This window comes from Trichosurus vulpecula, chromosome 5 (assembly GCF_011100635.1).
Source record: "Trichosurus vulpecula isolate mTriVul1 chromosome 5, mTriVul1.pri, whole genome shotgun sequence".
Classification (NCBI taxonomy): Eukaryota; Metazoa; Chordata; class Mammalia; order Diprotodontia; family Phalangeridae; genus Trichosurus; species Trichosurus vulpecula.
In genome coordinates, this window is record NC_050577.1 from 295,295,378 (window position 1) to 295,312,000 (window position 16,623).

The 16,623-nt window shown below is 44.9% G+C and overlaps 1 protein-coding gene across 1 annotated transcript in view; it reads left to right on the forward strand.

Annotated features, from left to right (window-relative positions):
- NCF4 (neutrophil cytosolic factor 4) overlaps nucleotides 1-15,389 on the forward strand; it is a 30,136-nt gene extending 14,747 nt beyond the window's left edge. The window contains exons 5-10 of the mRNA XM_036760837.1: nucleotides 3,991-4,118; nucleotides 7,729-7,786; nucleotides 9,239-9,337; nucleotides 10,940-11,070; nucleotides 13,293-13,358; nucleotides 14,230-15,389. Coding sequence (XP_036616732.1) covers nucleotides 3,991-4,118; nucleotides 7,729-7,786; nucleotides 9,239-9,337; nucleotides 10,940-11,070; nucleotides 13,293-13,358; nucleotides 14,230-14,425 — 678 coding nt within the window. The 3' untranslated portion in view covers nucleotides 14,426-15,389. The remainder of the gene's footprint in view (nucleotides 1-3,990; nucleotides 4,119-7,728; nucleotides 7,787-9,238; nucleotides 9,338-10,939; nucleotides 11,071-13,292; nucleotides 13,359-14,229) is intronic.
- The last annotated feature ends 1,234 nt before the right edge of the window (nucleotides 15,390-16,623 follow it).

Consider the following 16,623-nt stretch of genomic DNA (forward strand, 5'->3'; position numbering starts at 1 on the left):
GTCTCAGTTTCCCGATCTGTAAAATGGGGTGATAGTAGCACGGAACTCACCAGGTTGTGGTGAGGATAAGCCGAAATGTCATGTCAAATATTCTGCCAACTGGAAAGTGCTAGGCTCTCTTTAGATAGTAAATGGTAACTCTTATTACTATGGTTATGAGGACTGACAGCTCTTGGTTGCTAAGGAGGTGAAGGAGAGGGCAGAGTCAGAGATGACTTTGAGGTGATGAACCTGGGAGCCTGGGAGAGCAGCTACAGAAATAAGGAAGTTTAGAAGGTTTAAAGGGGAAGTTACCTTCTTACCGGCCTCAGGAGGAACACATCTAATATAGCATTTTTCATTGAGTTTCATTTTTAAAACGCAGTTGACATTACATCACTCAAGTTCTCCTTTCAGCCCAAGTCTGAAGGGCTTATTCATATAAGGCCAGAATGAGAACTGTCTGGGAATCCATTTCCCACAGACACTCGGGGATGTGGGAAGTGGAGGAGAAAGACCCCAGCTGGGGAGACAAAAATGACAAAGGGAAGTAAATAGAGGACAAACTGACAGCTTTGGAGACCTGAAGATGGCCGGGGAAGACAGAAGGCTGCACTTTGAGGACCTTCCAGCTCTTGACGATGATTCCGTGAAGGAGGCAGAGCTGTTATTAGGAGTTTTGGCGATGAAGGAAAATATAATTGAGGGTGGGGGTGTCAGGCCACTCTGTAATGAGGGATTGGAGTAGGACCCTCCATATGGAGCTGGAGGGACATCTAGTCTACTGCCCTCACTTTATAGGGGAAACTGAGGCTCACAGCCCAAGGTCACACATAGAATCATGGTTCTAGATCTGGAAGGAATCTCATCAGCCATCTGGTCTATTTCCATCATCTTCTAGATAAGGAAACTGAGTGACTTGGGCAACGTCCTGCATCTAGATCTAAAGGGCCATCAGAGGCGCTCTGGTCCATCTCCCTCATTTAATAAGTGAGGAAAGTGAGGACCATGAAGGCAAAGTGGTTTTTTCAAAATCCCTTGGGTATTAAATGTCAGAAACATAGAACTTCTGGCACCACCTTTGATGGTATTTCCATTGTATCATGTTTCCGTCTTCATAACAGTCCAGAGCTTGGTTGGATATCTGTTATCTCAGCCTCATTCAGCTAAATTCAGAAAGATTTGTCAGGAGTTTGGCCATGGGTGGGGGGGTGCAGGACATTCAGGCCATGATAACTCTCAGAGACCAACCACATGGCAAGAGTTAGACAAGTTGTGATCAGAGCCGGGGAGGGGGTGTCTTCATACCCCAAATCACAGATCCTCAAGGTATTAAGTAAAAATTCCTTCTAATAAGCCCATCATCATTCCCTCTTATTTGTCGATATAGATGTGATTTTCTGGTTTCATGTCCCGGGGTCATGGTGATTAGCACAGTTTGAAGCTTGCAGAAATAAAGAAAAAGAAAGAAACCCACTGAGAGATGCAGAGACTCTGATCAGCTCTAAGCCTGAAGGAGAAAGCCCCACTCCTGACTCCCCACTCTCCACTCCCCACTCCTTACTCTCCATACCCCACTCCCCATGCCCCACTCCCCACTTCCTATGCCCCACTCCCCACTCCCCACATCCTATTCCCCACTCCTGATTCCCCACTCCCCACCCTCCTTCTCCCCTCTCCCTGCTCTCCACTCCTCACTCCCACTCTCCTTCTCCCCTTTCCCCACTCTCCACTCCTCACTCCCCACTCACCTCTCCCAACTCCCCACATCCCACTCCCTCTTCCCTCACTGCCATAATGGTGATTTGCTTGAGGACCTAGCAGGAGGGGTTGGGGACCAGTCCTTCCTCTATCACCTTTGGTTTTCTTCCCTGGCAATGGTGGGGATGACAGTCTTCTATTTCTGACTCCATACAATTAGTACTGGAAATAACCACCTGCCCGCCCCGTGTTTGATCATTTCTCTATTTCCAGTAACCTCCGAAATACTGGTTGAGTGTCTATGATCGGCCAGTCCCTGCTCCAGCTGCTATTTCAGGTCCAAAAATGACCAGAGGATGGGGAGGACATTATTTCAGGGCTAAAGCATAGGAACTAGAGAATGTGAAGTCGAGTCCTTGAAGTCATGTCACTTCTATGGATCTCAATTTTCTCATCTGTAAAATGGTAGGGTCATACTAGCTGACCTCTAGGGTCCTTTCTAGTTCTGGATCTATGATCTTAGATAAGAGGGGAGGGTATTTGCCCAAAGATCCATATTTAGTCAAATACAATCTGTTGTCTAGCATTTATTAAGTACCTACTGTGTATCAGGGATTGTGTTAAGTGCTGGGGACACAAAGAAAGGCAAATAAACAATGCCTGCTCTTGAGAAGCTCACAGTAGAATACCATGCCAACAACTATGTGCAAACAAGATGCAGACAGGATAAACAGGAGATAATGAGGAGAGAGAAGGGATTAAAAATAATTAATGACAATCAGCTGGGATGAAAACCAGAGTCAGTCAGTCTCTCTCTCTCTCTCTCTCTCTCTCTCTCTCTCTCTCTCTCTCTCTCTCTCTCTCTGTCTCTCTCTGTCTATGTCTTTGTCCCTCTGCCTCTCTCTCTCTCCCTCTCTCTCTCTCTCTCTGTCTCTCTTTCTCTCTCTCTCCCTGTCTCTCTCTCTCTCTGTCTATCTCTTTGTCTCTGTCTCTGTCCCTGTCTCTTTCTCTCCTCTCTCTCTGTCTCTGTCATCAAAGGGTTATCTATTTAAAGCTAGAAAGATTCTTAGAGGTTTCCTAGTCAAAATCTCTCATTTTACAGGAGAGGAAACTGAGTACTAGAGAGGCAAAGGGACTTTCCCAACATATAATAAGTTTCAGAGTCAGAATTTGAATCCAGGTCCTGCAAATCCAAATTAAGTGACCTTTCCACAATACCTCTTTCTTGTTACTCTGCCATACCACCTCAGACTCTTAACACACTGGGACCCAATGATTCTGGCCCTGACCTTCTAAGGCCATGGGATTTTGGTTGGACAAACTAGGACTCCAGGAAGGATTAGAGCTGTTTGCTGTTCCCCAGGTCCCAAAGGAACAAAATTCGAGCATCAACAGTGACGGCTTTGCTGCTCCAGCAGGGGGCTCTGTAACAACAGCAAATACAAAACAAATCTGCATAAAGCTGTGAAATACTAATTTGTAATTAAAATGCACGAATCCAAATATTATAGCTTGGTGCTTCAGGTGCCAAATGTTTAAAGCTTATATGAGCAGTTTCCTTGCATTTTGAGTTGTATGACCTGTATTACCTTAGGCCAATCACTTAGTTTCTCTGGGTATCACTGTGGGGTACAATGGAAAGAATGCTGGACTGGTTTACCCTTTCCTTCTGCAGCTCATTTTACAGATGTGGAAGCGGAGGCAAACTGGGTTAAGTGACTTGCCCAGGGTCACACAGCTACTAAGTGTCTGAGGCTGGATCTGAACTCATGAAGATGAGTCTTCCTGACTCCATACACTGTGGTGCCACCTAGCTCCCTCACTATCATTATCTCCTTTTTACTGTTGAGGGAACAAAGGCAGGCAGGAGTTAAGTGACTTGGCTAAGGTCACACAGCTAATAAGTGTTAGAAGCAGGCCTTCCTGACTCCAGAACAGGAGCTCTATCCACTGAGCTACCCAGCAAGAAATGCTTGCAGAAGGCCTCAGGTTGCAAAGGCGCTGTGTTAGGGAAGATAAAGCCCAGAGAAGGGAAAAGCCAGAATTCAAATTTAGATCTTTTGACTCCTAATGGAGTGTTTTTCCTGCAGTCAATATGGGATCCCTTTCATCCCTAGTATGATTTCATCCCTGCCTTTCAAAGCAGACACTCTCTTTTCCCATAGTGTCTGTCATCCAGTGTTTAGCCACATAACGCCCTTTGTTAGAGGAAGAAGGATCAGGGTGAGAAAGAGAGACACATTTCAAGGAGATCGTTTGGGAGTTCCTCTATGCCTTCTATAACACCCTCTGTTCCTTTTCCAAACACAGAAACTCCTCAGCCTGCCTCCTTGGGTACTGATGGATGAAGATGTTCGGATCTTTTTCTACCAGTCTTCCTACGATTCTGAGCAAATCCCCCAGGCGTTAAGACGGCTTAGGCCTCGGACCCGGAAAGTGTGAGTGGCAACCCCACCCAGCTTCTAGCCTCTTATATCAGGGCTGGGTCTCTGAAGGGGTAGAAGAGACCTCCCATTGTCAGCATTAGAATCTCTCTCCAGAGTTCAGTCTATCTCCAGAAGATTCCTCTTATAGCATCACTCCCCTAGGGAACCCCTTGCCCCCTGTTGTTGGTGGTTCTTCATTCTGGAAGAGGACCAACAACATCGTGAATTCTGTGGGTGGGGCAAGGTGAGGTCTGTCCCGTTTACACTGCCTCCCTTTTGGAGAAAGGTTTTGGTCTTGTTTCATGCTGTGGGGAGCACGCAGCGTGGAAATTTGTCTCTTTGATAATAATGATAGCTCTTATTCATACGGCACTTTAAAGTTTGCAAAACGCTTTACAAATATTTTCTCATTATTTCTTCATAACAACCCTGGAAGACTGGTAATACCGTCATTTCTATTTTAGAGATGAGGAAACAGAGGAAGGCAAAATAAGTGACTTGCCCAGGGTCACACAGCTTATGTCTGAGGTCATATTTGAACTCAAGTCTTCTTAACTCTTGGTCAAGAAGGTTCAATCCACAGTGCCCCCAACCTGCCTCACCGATGCCAAGTAGGAGTTTATTTCTAATTTATAATCTCCAGGAGTAGCCTGGAGGTGCTGAGAAGCTAAGAGACTTGTCCAGAGTCACATAGCCACTGCGTATCAAAGGGGGACTTAGCATGACATCTTTCTGAATTGAAGGCTGGCTGTTTTTCCACTAGTAGGTCACAAACATTTTGACTTCAGGATTGCTTTACACACTTACAAATTTTTGAGGATCTCAAGGAGCTTTTGTTGATATGAGTTCCCTCTATTGATATTTACTCTATTATAAATTAAAAATGATAAAAATTTAAACCGTTTGTTGATTTATTTAAAATAATGATAAACCCATTACATGTTAACATAACATTTTAATGGGAAATAACTATATTTTCTCAAACAAAAAATTAGCAAGCGGAGTGGCATGGTTTTGCATCTTTTTGCAAGTGTCTTTAATATGTAACTTAATATAAGACAGCTGGATTCTCATATTTGCTTCTGCATTCAATTAATGTTTTGGTTTAAGTATATGAAGAAAATCTGTTCTCATACAAATACATGCTTGGAAGAGAAGAGTATTTTACTAAGCAAATGACTTGGTGGTTGGAGAATTATGAAACTAGTTTTGATCATGAGGATATCCTGAAAGGGTTTTGGAGACCACCCCTCCTCCACCAGGGATCTGTGGCCTACACTAGATTGCAGTATATTCTAGTTATTGCCTTAACATGGAATAATTAATAGAGGCATTTATGTCCAGAGGGAGGGAGCAGGATCACATTGCTGTCCTTGACCCCAACTAGGAAACATCTGGAGTAATGTGTTCAGTCCTGGAGACCAGATTTTGGGAAGGAAACTGACAAGCAGGCACAAATTCGGAAGAGCGTGATGAGGATTGTGAGGGGAACTGAAAACCATGCCATCCGAGGAGTGGTTGAAGGAAATGGGAATATTTAGTCTGGAGAAGTGAATGTTTGAGGGGTGCGTGAGATGAGTTCCTGAGTTATGTGAAGGATGTCACTTGGAAGAGATATTAAGCTTCTCCTGTTTGGCCCCAGACAGCCATCAGGGGATGTTTCAGAGGCAGGTTCAGGCTTAACTGCAGTAAAAGGAAATAAAAGCTTCCTAATGATTTGTGCTATCCCACAGTGGAACAGCCTGTCTCAGGAAATCCACAGAAACATGTGATTTAGAACAGAAGGGAGCCTGAGGAATGATCTAGTCCAATCCCCTGATTTCACAGATGAAAAGCTGGGACCCAGAGAGGCCCGGGGACTTTCCTAGCATCACACGGGTAGCGGGTTCTGGATCAGTGCCAGTCTCTGTCCGGGTCCCCGTGTATTGGAGACATTGGAAGAGGATTTCTGCTGCAGTGCGGGCAGAGAGGGGAGGTGCCGGGTGAATGCTGCAAAGAGGAGAAGCCTGGCCCTCCAGGATCCATGTGAGCCAGCGAGGCTTGTGGTGCAGTGCAGAGTCATGCAGCTGTAGCATGAGGACGCTGGGTGGAGTCTGGCCTTGGCTTTGGCAAAGTCACAGACTCTCCTGGGCCTCAGTTTTCTCATCTGCAAAATGGAGGGGTTGGAAGGGCCTGTCTCCAAGGTCTGTCCCCCCCCCCCAGTTACCTCCCCAGGCTACCCATTCCTCTTGGATAGCTCTGCTTGGAAATCTTAGGCTTAAATCTTCCTCTTCATTCTATCCACCCATTGCTCCTTGTTGTACCTTATGAAAAAAAAAAAGGAATGAGCATTTATTAAGCACCTAGTGGGTGCCAGGCACTGTGCGTTACAGTTATTATCTTATTTGATCCTCACAATGACCCTGGGAGGTAGCTGCTGTTATTGGCCCCCATTTTGCAGATGAAGAAAGTAAGGCAGACAAATGACTTGCCCAAGGTCACATAGCTAGTAAGCAGCTGAGGCTGGATTTGAACTCAGGTCTTCCTGACTCTAGGCCCAGTGCTCTTTCACCTCAGCCACCTCGCATCCAACAAAATAAGTCTAATTCCTTTTTACAATGACATCTCTTCAAAAATTAAAGGCAGCTGTCAATCATGTCCACCCATAGTCTTCCCTTCTCCAGATTAAAGATTTCCCATCTAGTCAACCAGTCCTCATACGGTGTGGTCTCCAATCAATCTTTCAATCTGCAAACATTTATGAAGTGACTACTGCATGCCCGACACTATGCTAGGCACCAAGGATACAGCAATGAAAGTGAAAGTTGCCTGTCCTCAAGGAACTTGCATTCTAAGGCAGGGGGTTATACATGCACAATACGTGCACACACTATATGCTTACATACACACGAGGGCACACATGCATGCAAACATGCACACAATATATACACACGTGCATGTACACACGTGTCAGTCAACACACATTTATGAAACTCTCACTATGTCCTATTCACCATGCTGAGCACTGGGTATACAAAGACAAAAATGAAAGTCTCTGCCCTCAAGGGGCTCACATTCTAAAGGGGAAGACAATATGTACATTAATAGGTATACACAGAATGGATCCAGGGTGATTTTCTTGTATGTACCTCCCTGCTCACCCTCTTCTAGGTGGATTTCCACTCACTAACATCTTTCCTAAAGTACGATGCCCACATTTAAGGTCCTTTCCAGCTCAGAGTCTAACTAGCCCCAGGGATGAGGGTTTGGGGTCAATGATAAAAGGTATTTCCATTATATTTTGCCTGGAACTGGTCCTGTTTTCAAGTCACAAAGGAGAGGCTAGTCACCCATGCTCCAGCTTCTATTTCCTTTCCAGGTCCCATGCAGGAGAGTCTGTCCAGCCCTGTTCTTTTGGCAGTGAGTCAATAATCATTTATTAAGCACAGGGCATTGTGCTAAGGGTTAGGGATTTAAAAAAAAAAAAAGCTAAAAGAAAGATGGTCTCTGCCCTGAAGGAGCTTCCATTTAAATGGGACCAAAGGAAGCATCTTCTTGGGGGAGGAGAAGCCCTGTGAACTTGTCCTTTACATAGACTTTGAGGAAAGAAAGTGTGCATTGAGCCTCTCCTTTTTCTCTACAGCAAGAACATCTCTTCTCAAGCTCCTGCTTTTGACCGTCTGGGTGCCCCGTGTGCTGAGGTATGTGTTCCCTCCCTCAGGCTTCATACCATCACCTATAAGGCTTCTAAACCTCCACCATAGAGAGCGGCTTTTCAGCCAATCAGTCCCTCCAAGGACATTTGTTACTGAGTGCCTCCTGTGCTCTGATATTATGTGCGGGAGTGTGGATGTGTTAGTGTAAAGGCTTGGGGGCTGTGTATTGTAAGGCTGCATAATATGGTGAGAAAAATGGGATTTAGAGTCAAGTGAGATGAGTTGGAAATCTGCCTCTGACACTAGCTAGCAGTATGGTGGGGAGTAAGTCACTCATTCTCTCAGAGTCTCAGTTGAGTCATTTGTAAAATAGGGACCAACCTCACAGAGTTGTTGTTCATTATAGCTGATATTTCTATGGCCATTTAAGGTTTGTGAAGCATTTTGCCTTCAGTAACTTATTTGATCCTGTCAATTCAGCAAACTGTTTTCTGGAAAATGAGGGGGTTGGACTACATGTTCCCTGAGGTCCAATGGTCCTGAGCCTTTTTCTTCCTCTGTAAAGTGAGGGGGTTGTACTAGATGGCCTCTGAGTTTCCTTCCAGCTCTGGAGCTATGAGCATATTGTCAACTGTGTGCCAGGCACTGCTGTAGTAAGGATCAAATGAGAGAATGCATATAAAGCTGTGTGATCACCCTGTTGGAGTCAGGAAGCCCTGAGTTCAAATGTGACCTCAGACACTAGCTGTGTGACCCTGGGCAAGTCACTTAACCCTGACTGCCTCAGTTTCCTCATCTATAAAATGAGTTGGAAAATGAAATGGCAACCCCCTCAAGAATCTTTGCCAAGAAAACCCCAAATGGGGTCACAAAGAGTCAGACACAACTGAACAACTACAACAAAATCCTTCAAGTGCTTAATTATTAATTCTTAAGCAAGTGCTTAATAAATGATTTTTCATTCATTCAGATATCAGCTATTAGTGTGTGGCCCTAGTTGGGCAGATAACATGTAGGATCCTAGCTCTAGTGCTGAGATAACCTAGTCCAACCTTCTAATTTCACAATGAGGAAACTGGGAGTCAAGAAGACTGAGTGACTAGAACAGGTGCCCAGCTAATTCATGGCCAAGGCCATGAGCCCATTTCTCCATGTTCAGTACACATTCCACTATCCCATGAGGTCTGTTTGTTACAGCAGAGCCATCTGGTTTGCCAGCATAGCTGCTACCACTTCAGACTAGTTCTTATCCTTTAGGGTAGGTTTTCTTAGAGACTAATTGAAATCAGATGATTAAGAGATGGAATCTCACTTATACAATGTTGAATCCAAGTTCGATAACTAGACTTCTAAAAATACTGTTACCCATTTATTTATTTGGCAACATTTATATTTCCCTTAGAAATGCTTATTTCCTTCCCCCACTTTCCCAAGGATTATAGAAATTTGGGTACATATCTTCACATATTAATCCCACCTACCTTTGTGTCTTCTCAGGCTTTGTTCGATTTCACTGGAAACAGCAAACTGGAGCTGACATTCAAGGCCAAAGACATGATTTTTCTGTTGAGCCGGATCAACAAGGACTGGCTGGAGGTAAGACGACCTTGCGATGACTATTTATGGATGAGCCAAGGAAAAGAAAGAAAGAATGAGTGGAGATGATCAAGTAATTAAAAACCATGTTCCATGCGGATACCTTGAGAAACTGGAGGGGCCTTGATTATTGACTGATGGACTGACTGACATTACTGTAACTCTTCGGGAGCAGAGATTGTTCTCTTCTTTGTCATCGTAGTTGTAAACAACCAAGACACACTTGCTGACCGACTGATCGATCTTCAAAGATCTGAAGGACCATCATGTGGGAGAGAGATTAGAGTATTAGAAGAGGCCTCAGAAAGAGAACTTGGCTTATATTTTGTTTTAGCTTAGCCATGAATATATTCCTTCCTGTCAGTAGAATGTAAACTCCTTGAGGACAGGGACTGTTCCATTTGTCTTTGTATTCTAGTTGCCTAGCTCAGAACCTTGTGCTCAGACAAGGTGTGGAGTTTGGGAGCACTCCAGTGTGGACACACACACACACGCGCGCGCGCACACACACACACACACACACCTCAAAGATTTAATCAATCAATTAATCAGATAATATTTGTGGGAAAAAATTGCTCATCACAGTGCCTGGCACATAGTAGGTGCTATATGAACGCTTATTCTCTCCATCCTTCTCCCAATCAATCAATCAATCCGTAAGCATTTATTATGCCCAGTCTGTGTTAGACACTGTCCTTAGAGCTGGGGAAATTATGACAAAGAATGAAGGAGTCTCCATGTTCTCAAGGAACTTATATTCTAATAGAGCCGGGACAAGGAGGAAACAGCATGAACTATTCTGTAAAAAAAATTATTTTAAGAAAAACTTTTCTGAGTCTTATATATATATAATATATATTGTTATATATATTATATATATATATTGAAAAATATATTTCAGTTAAAATGTATGATATAAAGTGCCTTCTGAACCTCAAGATCCTATACAAATGAAAGCTTTTTAAAAATATTCTAGAGTAAGGGTTCTTAACCTGGGGGTCCTTGAGCTTGCCTTGAGGCAGCTAGAAGATTCAGTGGATAGAGTGCTGGATGTGGAGTCAGGAAGACCTGAGTTCAAATCTGGCCAAGGTCATGCTAAACCACATGCTCATAAATCTCGAGATGAAAGGGACCTCCAAGGCTGTCTGGTTCAACCACCTCATTTTACAGATGAGCTGAGACAGGGAGGTCCAGGGAGTGAAAGGGCTTGCTTGAAGGCATTACAGGTAGTGAATGGTAGGGGGAGGATTTGAAACTGGGCCCTGTGACTCCAAATTCATTGTCCTTTCTACCTTACCACGGTGACTATTGAAAGGGCTGACTTAGGTTGGTAGGGATGAGGGTGAACTGGCACAAGAGACGTTGGGTAGAGCAATAACTCTCATTTCTAGTGGCATTCTATGGTTTTCAAATACTTTCTGCACAACACTCTGAGGTAGGAAGGGTACATGTATATAGGGGATGTATTAGCCTTCCATCAGCCTCTGAGAGGTCAGATGATTTGGTCACATGCTTATTAAGTGCCTGAGTCCAAACCTCAGCTCACTCTGACCAGGCCACTATGTTAACTCTCAAGGTTCCATGTTCTCTTCATCTCTCCAGGGCACTACCCATGGGGCCACAGGGATCTTCCCAGTCTCCTTTGTGAAGATCATTAAGGACTTCCCAGAAGAGGATAACCTCACAAATTGGCTACGATGCTACTATTATGAAGACACAGTGAGCACCATCAGGTACTGAGGCTCAGGGCTGGGGCCATGGCTTTCCCTTCCTGCTCCCAGCTCCCACTAGTGCTGGTCTCCTCCCCCATCGCCTCACCTGGGCCCTAAGAAAGAAAAGTTTTTTATTTTTTCTGACCTGCTTTTTCTGCTCTGCCAAAACATCCCCCGTAGCCCACCGTGGGGTAACTCAGAGGTTAGAGGGTGGTGCCAAGGCCAGGATGGCGAGTTTGGTCCTCAAGTGGACCCACCTGTGTTGACAATCAAAATGGGCTCTTAGCATTTAGTTCAAGCAAGTGGGGAAGAAGGGACTTCCCAGTGGGAAAGAGCACTGTGCTAGGTGCTGAGGATACCAAGGCAAAGAAAAGGTTGTCTTTAAGGAGCTTCCACTGCAGATGTGGCGTTTGAAGTGAACCTTGAAGAAAACTAGGATCATAGTCCTAGAGCTCAGAACTTCCTCATTTTACAGTTGAGGAAACTGAGGAACAGAAAAGTTAAGTGACTTGCCCAAGATCATATGGTTAGAAATAATAATAATAACAATCCAAATTTACAAAGCACATTCAGGTTTGTGAAGTGATTTATGTTATCTCATTCATGTGATCCTTACCACAACCCATTTCACAGTTGAGGAAACTGAGGCTGAAGCAGGTCAAGTGACTTATCCAGAGTCACACACCTTTTATATGTCTGAGGCAGGAATTGAACTCAGGTCTTCATAACTTCAAGGAAGGAGAGAGAGTACTCTACCTGCTGCACCACCTGCCTCAGAGGTGAGGGTTGTACCCACAATCTGTGACTCCAGGACCAGGGCTCTGTCCCCTGCACCATGATGCCTCTAGAGATTCTTCCTTAATAAATGCTTGTTGAATTGAATATTATGTAGGTAGCAGAGGGAGTAAGCACTTGGTCTGACTCAATCCAACTGGCTTCCTAGAAATTTCAGTCGTTTTGTTCTGGAGTTTCACATGCCGTCACTTGCCTGGTGTTATGAATAGATGAGTCTTCACTCACCTTCTGCTGACTTAGCCACCAATGCTGAATCACACACTCATTCTTTGGGGGAAGGATCATCATGGTATCCAGTGGAGATTAGAACTCAACCTAAGACTGATTGGGTCATACTATTTGCCAAATGAATGTCCATTCTGAGGTCGTTCTTGATTGAGGAGGCTGAATCTATTGGCACCAATGAAATTCCAGATGAGCAGACCAGGAGGGGTCCACACGGTGTTATTGTATTGTATTGTGTATTCCTATGGCACCCAAAGTCCCAACTTGGAAGAGATCTCAGCAACCAGCTAGCTCAACCCAGATTTGAAATGGAATCCCCACTACGACAAACCTGGTAAATGGTCATCTAGCCTCTGGTTGAAGAACTCTTGTGATAAGGAACTTTCTGCCTTTCTAGTTTCAATGCTCAGACAACCCTAACTATCAGGAAGTTGTTCCTGACCCCGAGCCTGACTGTCCCTCTTTGTAACTTTAACAATTAACCAACAATCAGCAATTATTGCTTATGTAGCTGTATTGATTTGCCTGCTCTGTGCCAGGCGCTGGAGATGCAAATAAAGCGAGACAGTCCCTGCCCCCAAAGAGCCCCTCATTGGTAGTGGAGGGGAATGGGGACAACAGGGAGTACAACACGTTTGCAGAGAGGTCAGTGCAGGATACTGAAAAGCTTCCATAGATATGTAGTCTTTTCCATTTTGGGAGATCCGTCCAACAATGCCGATGATCACCCCTCTGTTGCCTGCCTCTCCTGTTTGACTTTCCTTCAGGTCCTTCCATAATCTTGCCATGGGATATCCACCCAATGTATTGGAAGCCTTCCTCATTTTCTTCTGGCATCAAGAGGGTATTACGGACTGTATATATCTCACACAAAATAATTGCACATTTATTTGATGGGGCAAACAGAAGGAATCAGAAATGAATGCCTTCTTGATGGAAGTGACATCTGAACTGAACTTTGTAAGATGTTTAGGGTTCCAAGAAATAGAGGGTGAGCGGCTACTGGGGATAGTCATGGAGGCGGAAGATGGAATGTTGGGTACAGAGAATAGACTAATTCCACATTGTTCTTGGTTCTGTCACCTGGGTGAAAGGGGCCGGAGCTAACCCTTCTTCTATGTTTTACTATATGGCAGAGGAGGAGGGCACAGGGGCTAGATGGACATTCATCCTTCACAAGCTTGTGCTGACAAACCTCTTATTCCTCTGTGTCACCTTCTTAGGGACATTGCTATAGAAGAAGATCTCAGGAGCACCCCATTATATAAGGACCTGATGGATCTAATGAGGTGAGGGGGCCCCGAAAGGGTGAAAGCAATGCTCTCAAGACATCTCAGGAATCTGAGGTCCAAGAGATGGGAGAATGCAGCTCCCTAGGCCAGCCCTTCAGACTAAGGGTCCTGAGGCTTGAGGAATTGGAATGTCAGGGGTGCTGCCTTCTTTAAGCAGGGTGAGCTGCTGTTCTTTAAGACCCATTCTCAAATAATGGGCAGGGAATGCTCCTGATGAGAAGCTGAGTCCAGAAGGGAAATCAAGTTGGCAAGATGCCAACTAGCTGGTTATTTGTTCTCCAGTTGAGGGCTTGGGGAGGTGCTGATTCAGTAGGGAAAATCCTACATATTCATATTCTTTAAAGTTTATAGCTAATTTTCTTCTCAGTCCCATGAAGTAGGCTGTACAGCTACCATTATCCCCATTTCAGAGGTAAAGAAACAGGCTTTGACAGGTAAATGAAGTGATTTGCCCATGGCTATGTAGAATGGAAATACCAGAGTCAGGATATTTAATGAGAAGCTTCAGGGTAATGCAGCAGAAAGGTTATGAAGTGGGTGTTAGAAGACCTGGGTTCAAATCCTGATTCCACTAGTGACCTCTTGTATGATAGACAGTGGGCAAATCTCTTCTCTGAGCCTCAGTTTCTCCATCTAGCAAATGATAAAGTTAGAATCAATCAATAAACATTTGTTAATATTTATATATTTATTAATATTATATGATATGATATTTTTATTATATATAAATCCTAAGGATCAGAGTGCTTGAACATTGGTCTTCTAATCCAAAATCCAGTGTTCTTCCCCATGTTTCTCTCCTGGCCACTGTCTGGAGTCCCCCTAAGCCTCCTGCCCTTCCCCCCTTGCCCTTGATTTTCCCCACCAGGCGAGAGTTCCAGCGCAGTGACATTGCCCTGAATTACCGGGACAGCCAGGGAGACCTGGTGCGGCTGCTGTCAGACCAGGACGTGAAACTGATGGTGAAGCAGGCCTGGGCCCAACCCTCCCAGAAGAGGCTCTTCCCCTGGAAACTCCACATCACACAGGAGGATGATCTTCATGTCTACAACACAGCCCCTTGAGAAGGCACAATTTATTGGGGTGAGGAAGGGATAGGACAGGAAGGGGGCCAATGAACCCCTCCACTGGCACCTTCCCCATCCTGGACCTGATGAAGCCAACTCAGTCTCTTGTTCCAGGTGCTCAGCTCCCATGCCAACTCCCCCCCTAATTCCCCCAGCCTGAATGAAATAAACAGCTGAGAGTCTGCAGCATCAGCCCCAAAGCAGCCCAGTGGTGGAGTTGAGAGACAGATGGTTTGGAGCTCCATCCATGCCCCCTTTTGCTTTTCTTAGACCAGAACTGGGAAGCCTGGGTTTAAGTACTATGTCCGACGATTACTCCCTGTGTGACATTGGGCAAATCACTCCCCCTCTCTAGGTCTCAGTTTCCTCACCTGTAAAATGAGAGGACTGGCTTTTTCAGCTCAAAATCTACAATCTATGGGTCCCATTCTCTGCTCTAAAAAAGGAGAGTAGGCTCCGTGGGCTATCTAAGCCCATCTGGTGTTGTCAGAGGGTTCTTGGTCTGGTGACAAGGTCACCACCCTCTGGGAGGAGAGGTACAAATAGAATAGCACCCCAGACTTTAGCGCTAAGATGCATTTTAGAGAGAAGGTGTAGATGCTCCTCATTTAGCAATTGAGGAAACTGAGGCCCAGAGAGGAAGCCCCTTTGTGCTCAATCCCTTCATTCTGCAGATAAAGAAACCGAGTCCCAGAAAGATCATAGGATCCTAGATCCAGGACTGGAAGGGGCTCAGAGGCTGCCCAGGTCAATACCCACATTTTACATAGGAGAAAATGAAAAGGTCAAAGTTCGATGCCTCGCCCAAAGTCACACAGGGAGTAAAGAACAGAAGGAAGATTTGAACTTGAGTTTTCTGAATTCTTACCCCATACTCCCTTTATCACCTCCCTTCCACAAACAGAAACAGACTCAGAGACATGTAGTCTCTTGTCCAAGGTCACTTTGGAAAGGAAGTCAGAGCCAGCAGGATGGTGTGGGGGGCTGGGATGGGGGTGGGGGTTGGGGAGGCCTGGGCTCTTCTGTTCTGATTTGCTAAGTCTCCACTTCCTGCTGTGGTCATTTCCAAGCCCTTTCTATACTTTCAGAGCCTGGCTCCTTATTTTAAAAAAAAAAAAGAATACAAGGAAGAAAGCAGGTGCCTTCTCTGGCTCCCTGGTGCCTTCGAGTCTCAGCCAGGCTGGGAACTGTTGATGTGTAGGCAGATGGTGGCAGCCTTCCATTGGGCTGGGGCTGCTTTCAAGGCTCAGCCCTTTCTGTTGGTTGATTGATCGGTGAAAGCTTTGTTGTTGCTGTTTTTGTTGTGCTTCTCGTGCAACAGTTTCTAGAATCCATCAGTGAGTTTTCCAGAGGGAGGGACCAAATGGTTTTACTGTTTTGTTTACAGAGGACAGTCCTAACATCGATGGGGGGTAGCTTGTTTTGGAAATCTCCAAGCAGAGTTTCTCTGGCATTTACCGACATTCTCCCCCGAAGCCTCAGCTTGGCTCTCCAAGGTTCTTGCCAGCAGATCACAAGAGCTAGTGGCCTCTTCCGGGCTGGGAAGGTTTTGAGTACAAACCTGGCAATGGTGCCCATGTCTTGTCCCAGGAGCAACCTTGCTAAGAGCAGGGACGCTCATTGCCAGAAGGCTGGCTATCAAAGGATGGATTTTAAAATTTACTTTTACCGAAGCAATGAACAAAAACACAAAATGCTCCATAGTCCCTTTTGGTTCCTTTCTCTTTCCACTGTGAACGGAAGGACAGTCATTGTGCATAATGGGAAGTCCTTTGGAGTCAAAAGACTTAAGGTCAAATCCTGGCTCTGTACCTTATTACTTAAGTGACCTCTGACAGGTCACTTCACCTCTGGGGATTTTGTTCACCTCTTGTGTTAGATTAAAGTTTCTTCTCACTCTCCTATTCTGATCCTATGATGCCCACAGAAGTCAAATGAGAAAGAAGGTGTTTAGCATTAGACAGTTCTTAGATCATCTACAAATATTAATTTAATGATTTGTACTCTTTGATCCAAAGTAACTCAACCGGTGCCTCAAGACTATGGTGTGACTATGGGCTCAGATGATACTTTTATGCTACAAAAGGCAAAGAAGAAGCCATCTCATGGCTGCTTTCTCACCTCTATGGAATCTTTTTTAAAAATTGGTCTACACAGAAAATAAGAGTATCCTTGATGAAAACATGAAAAGAGAA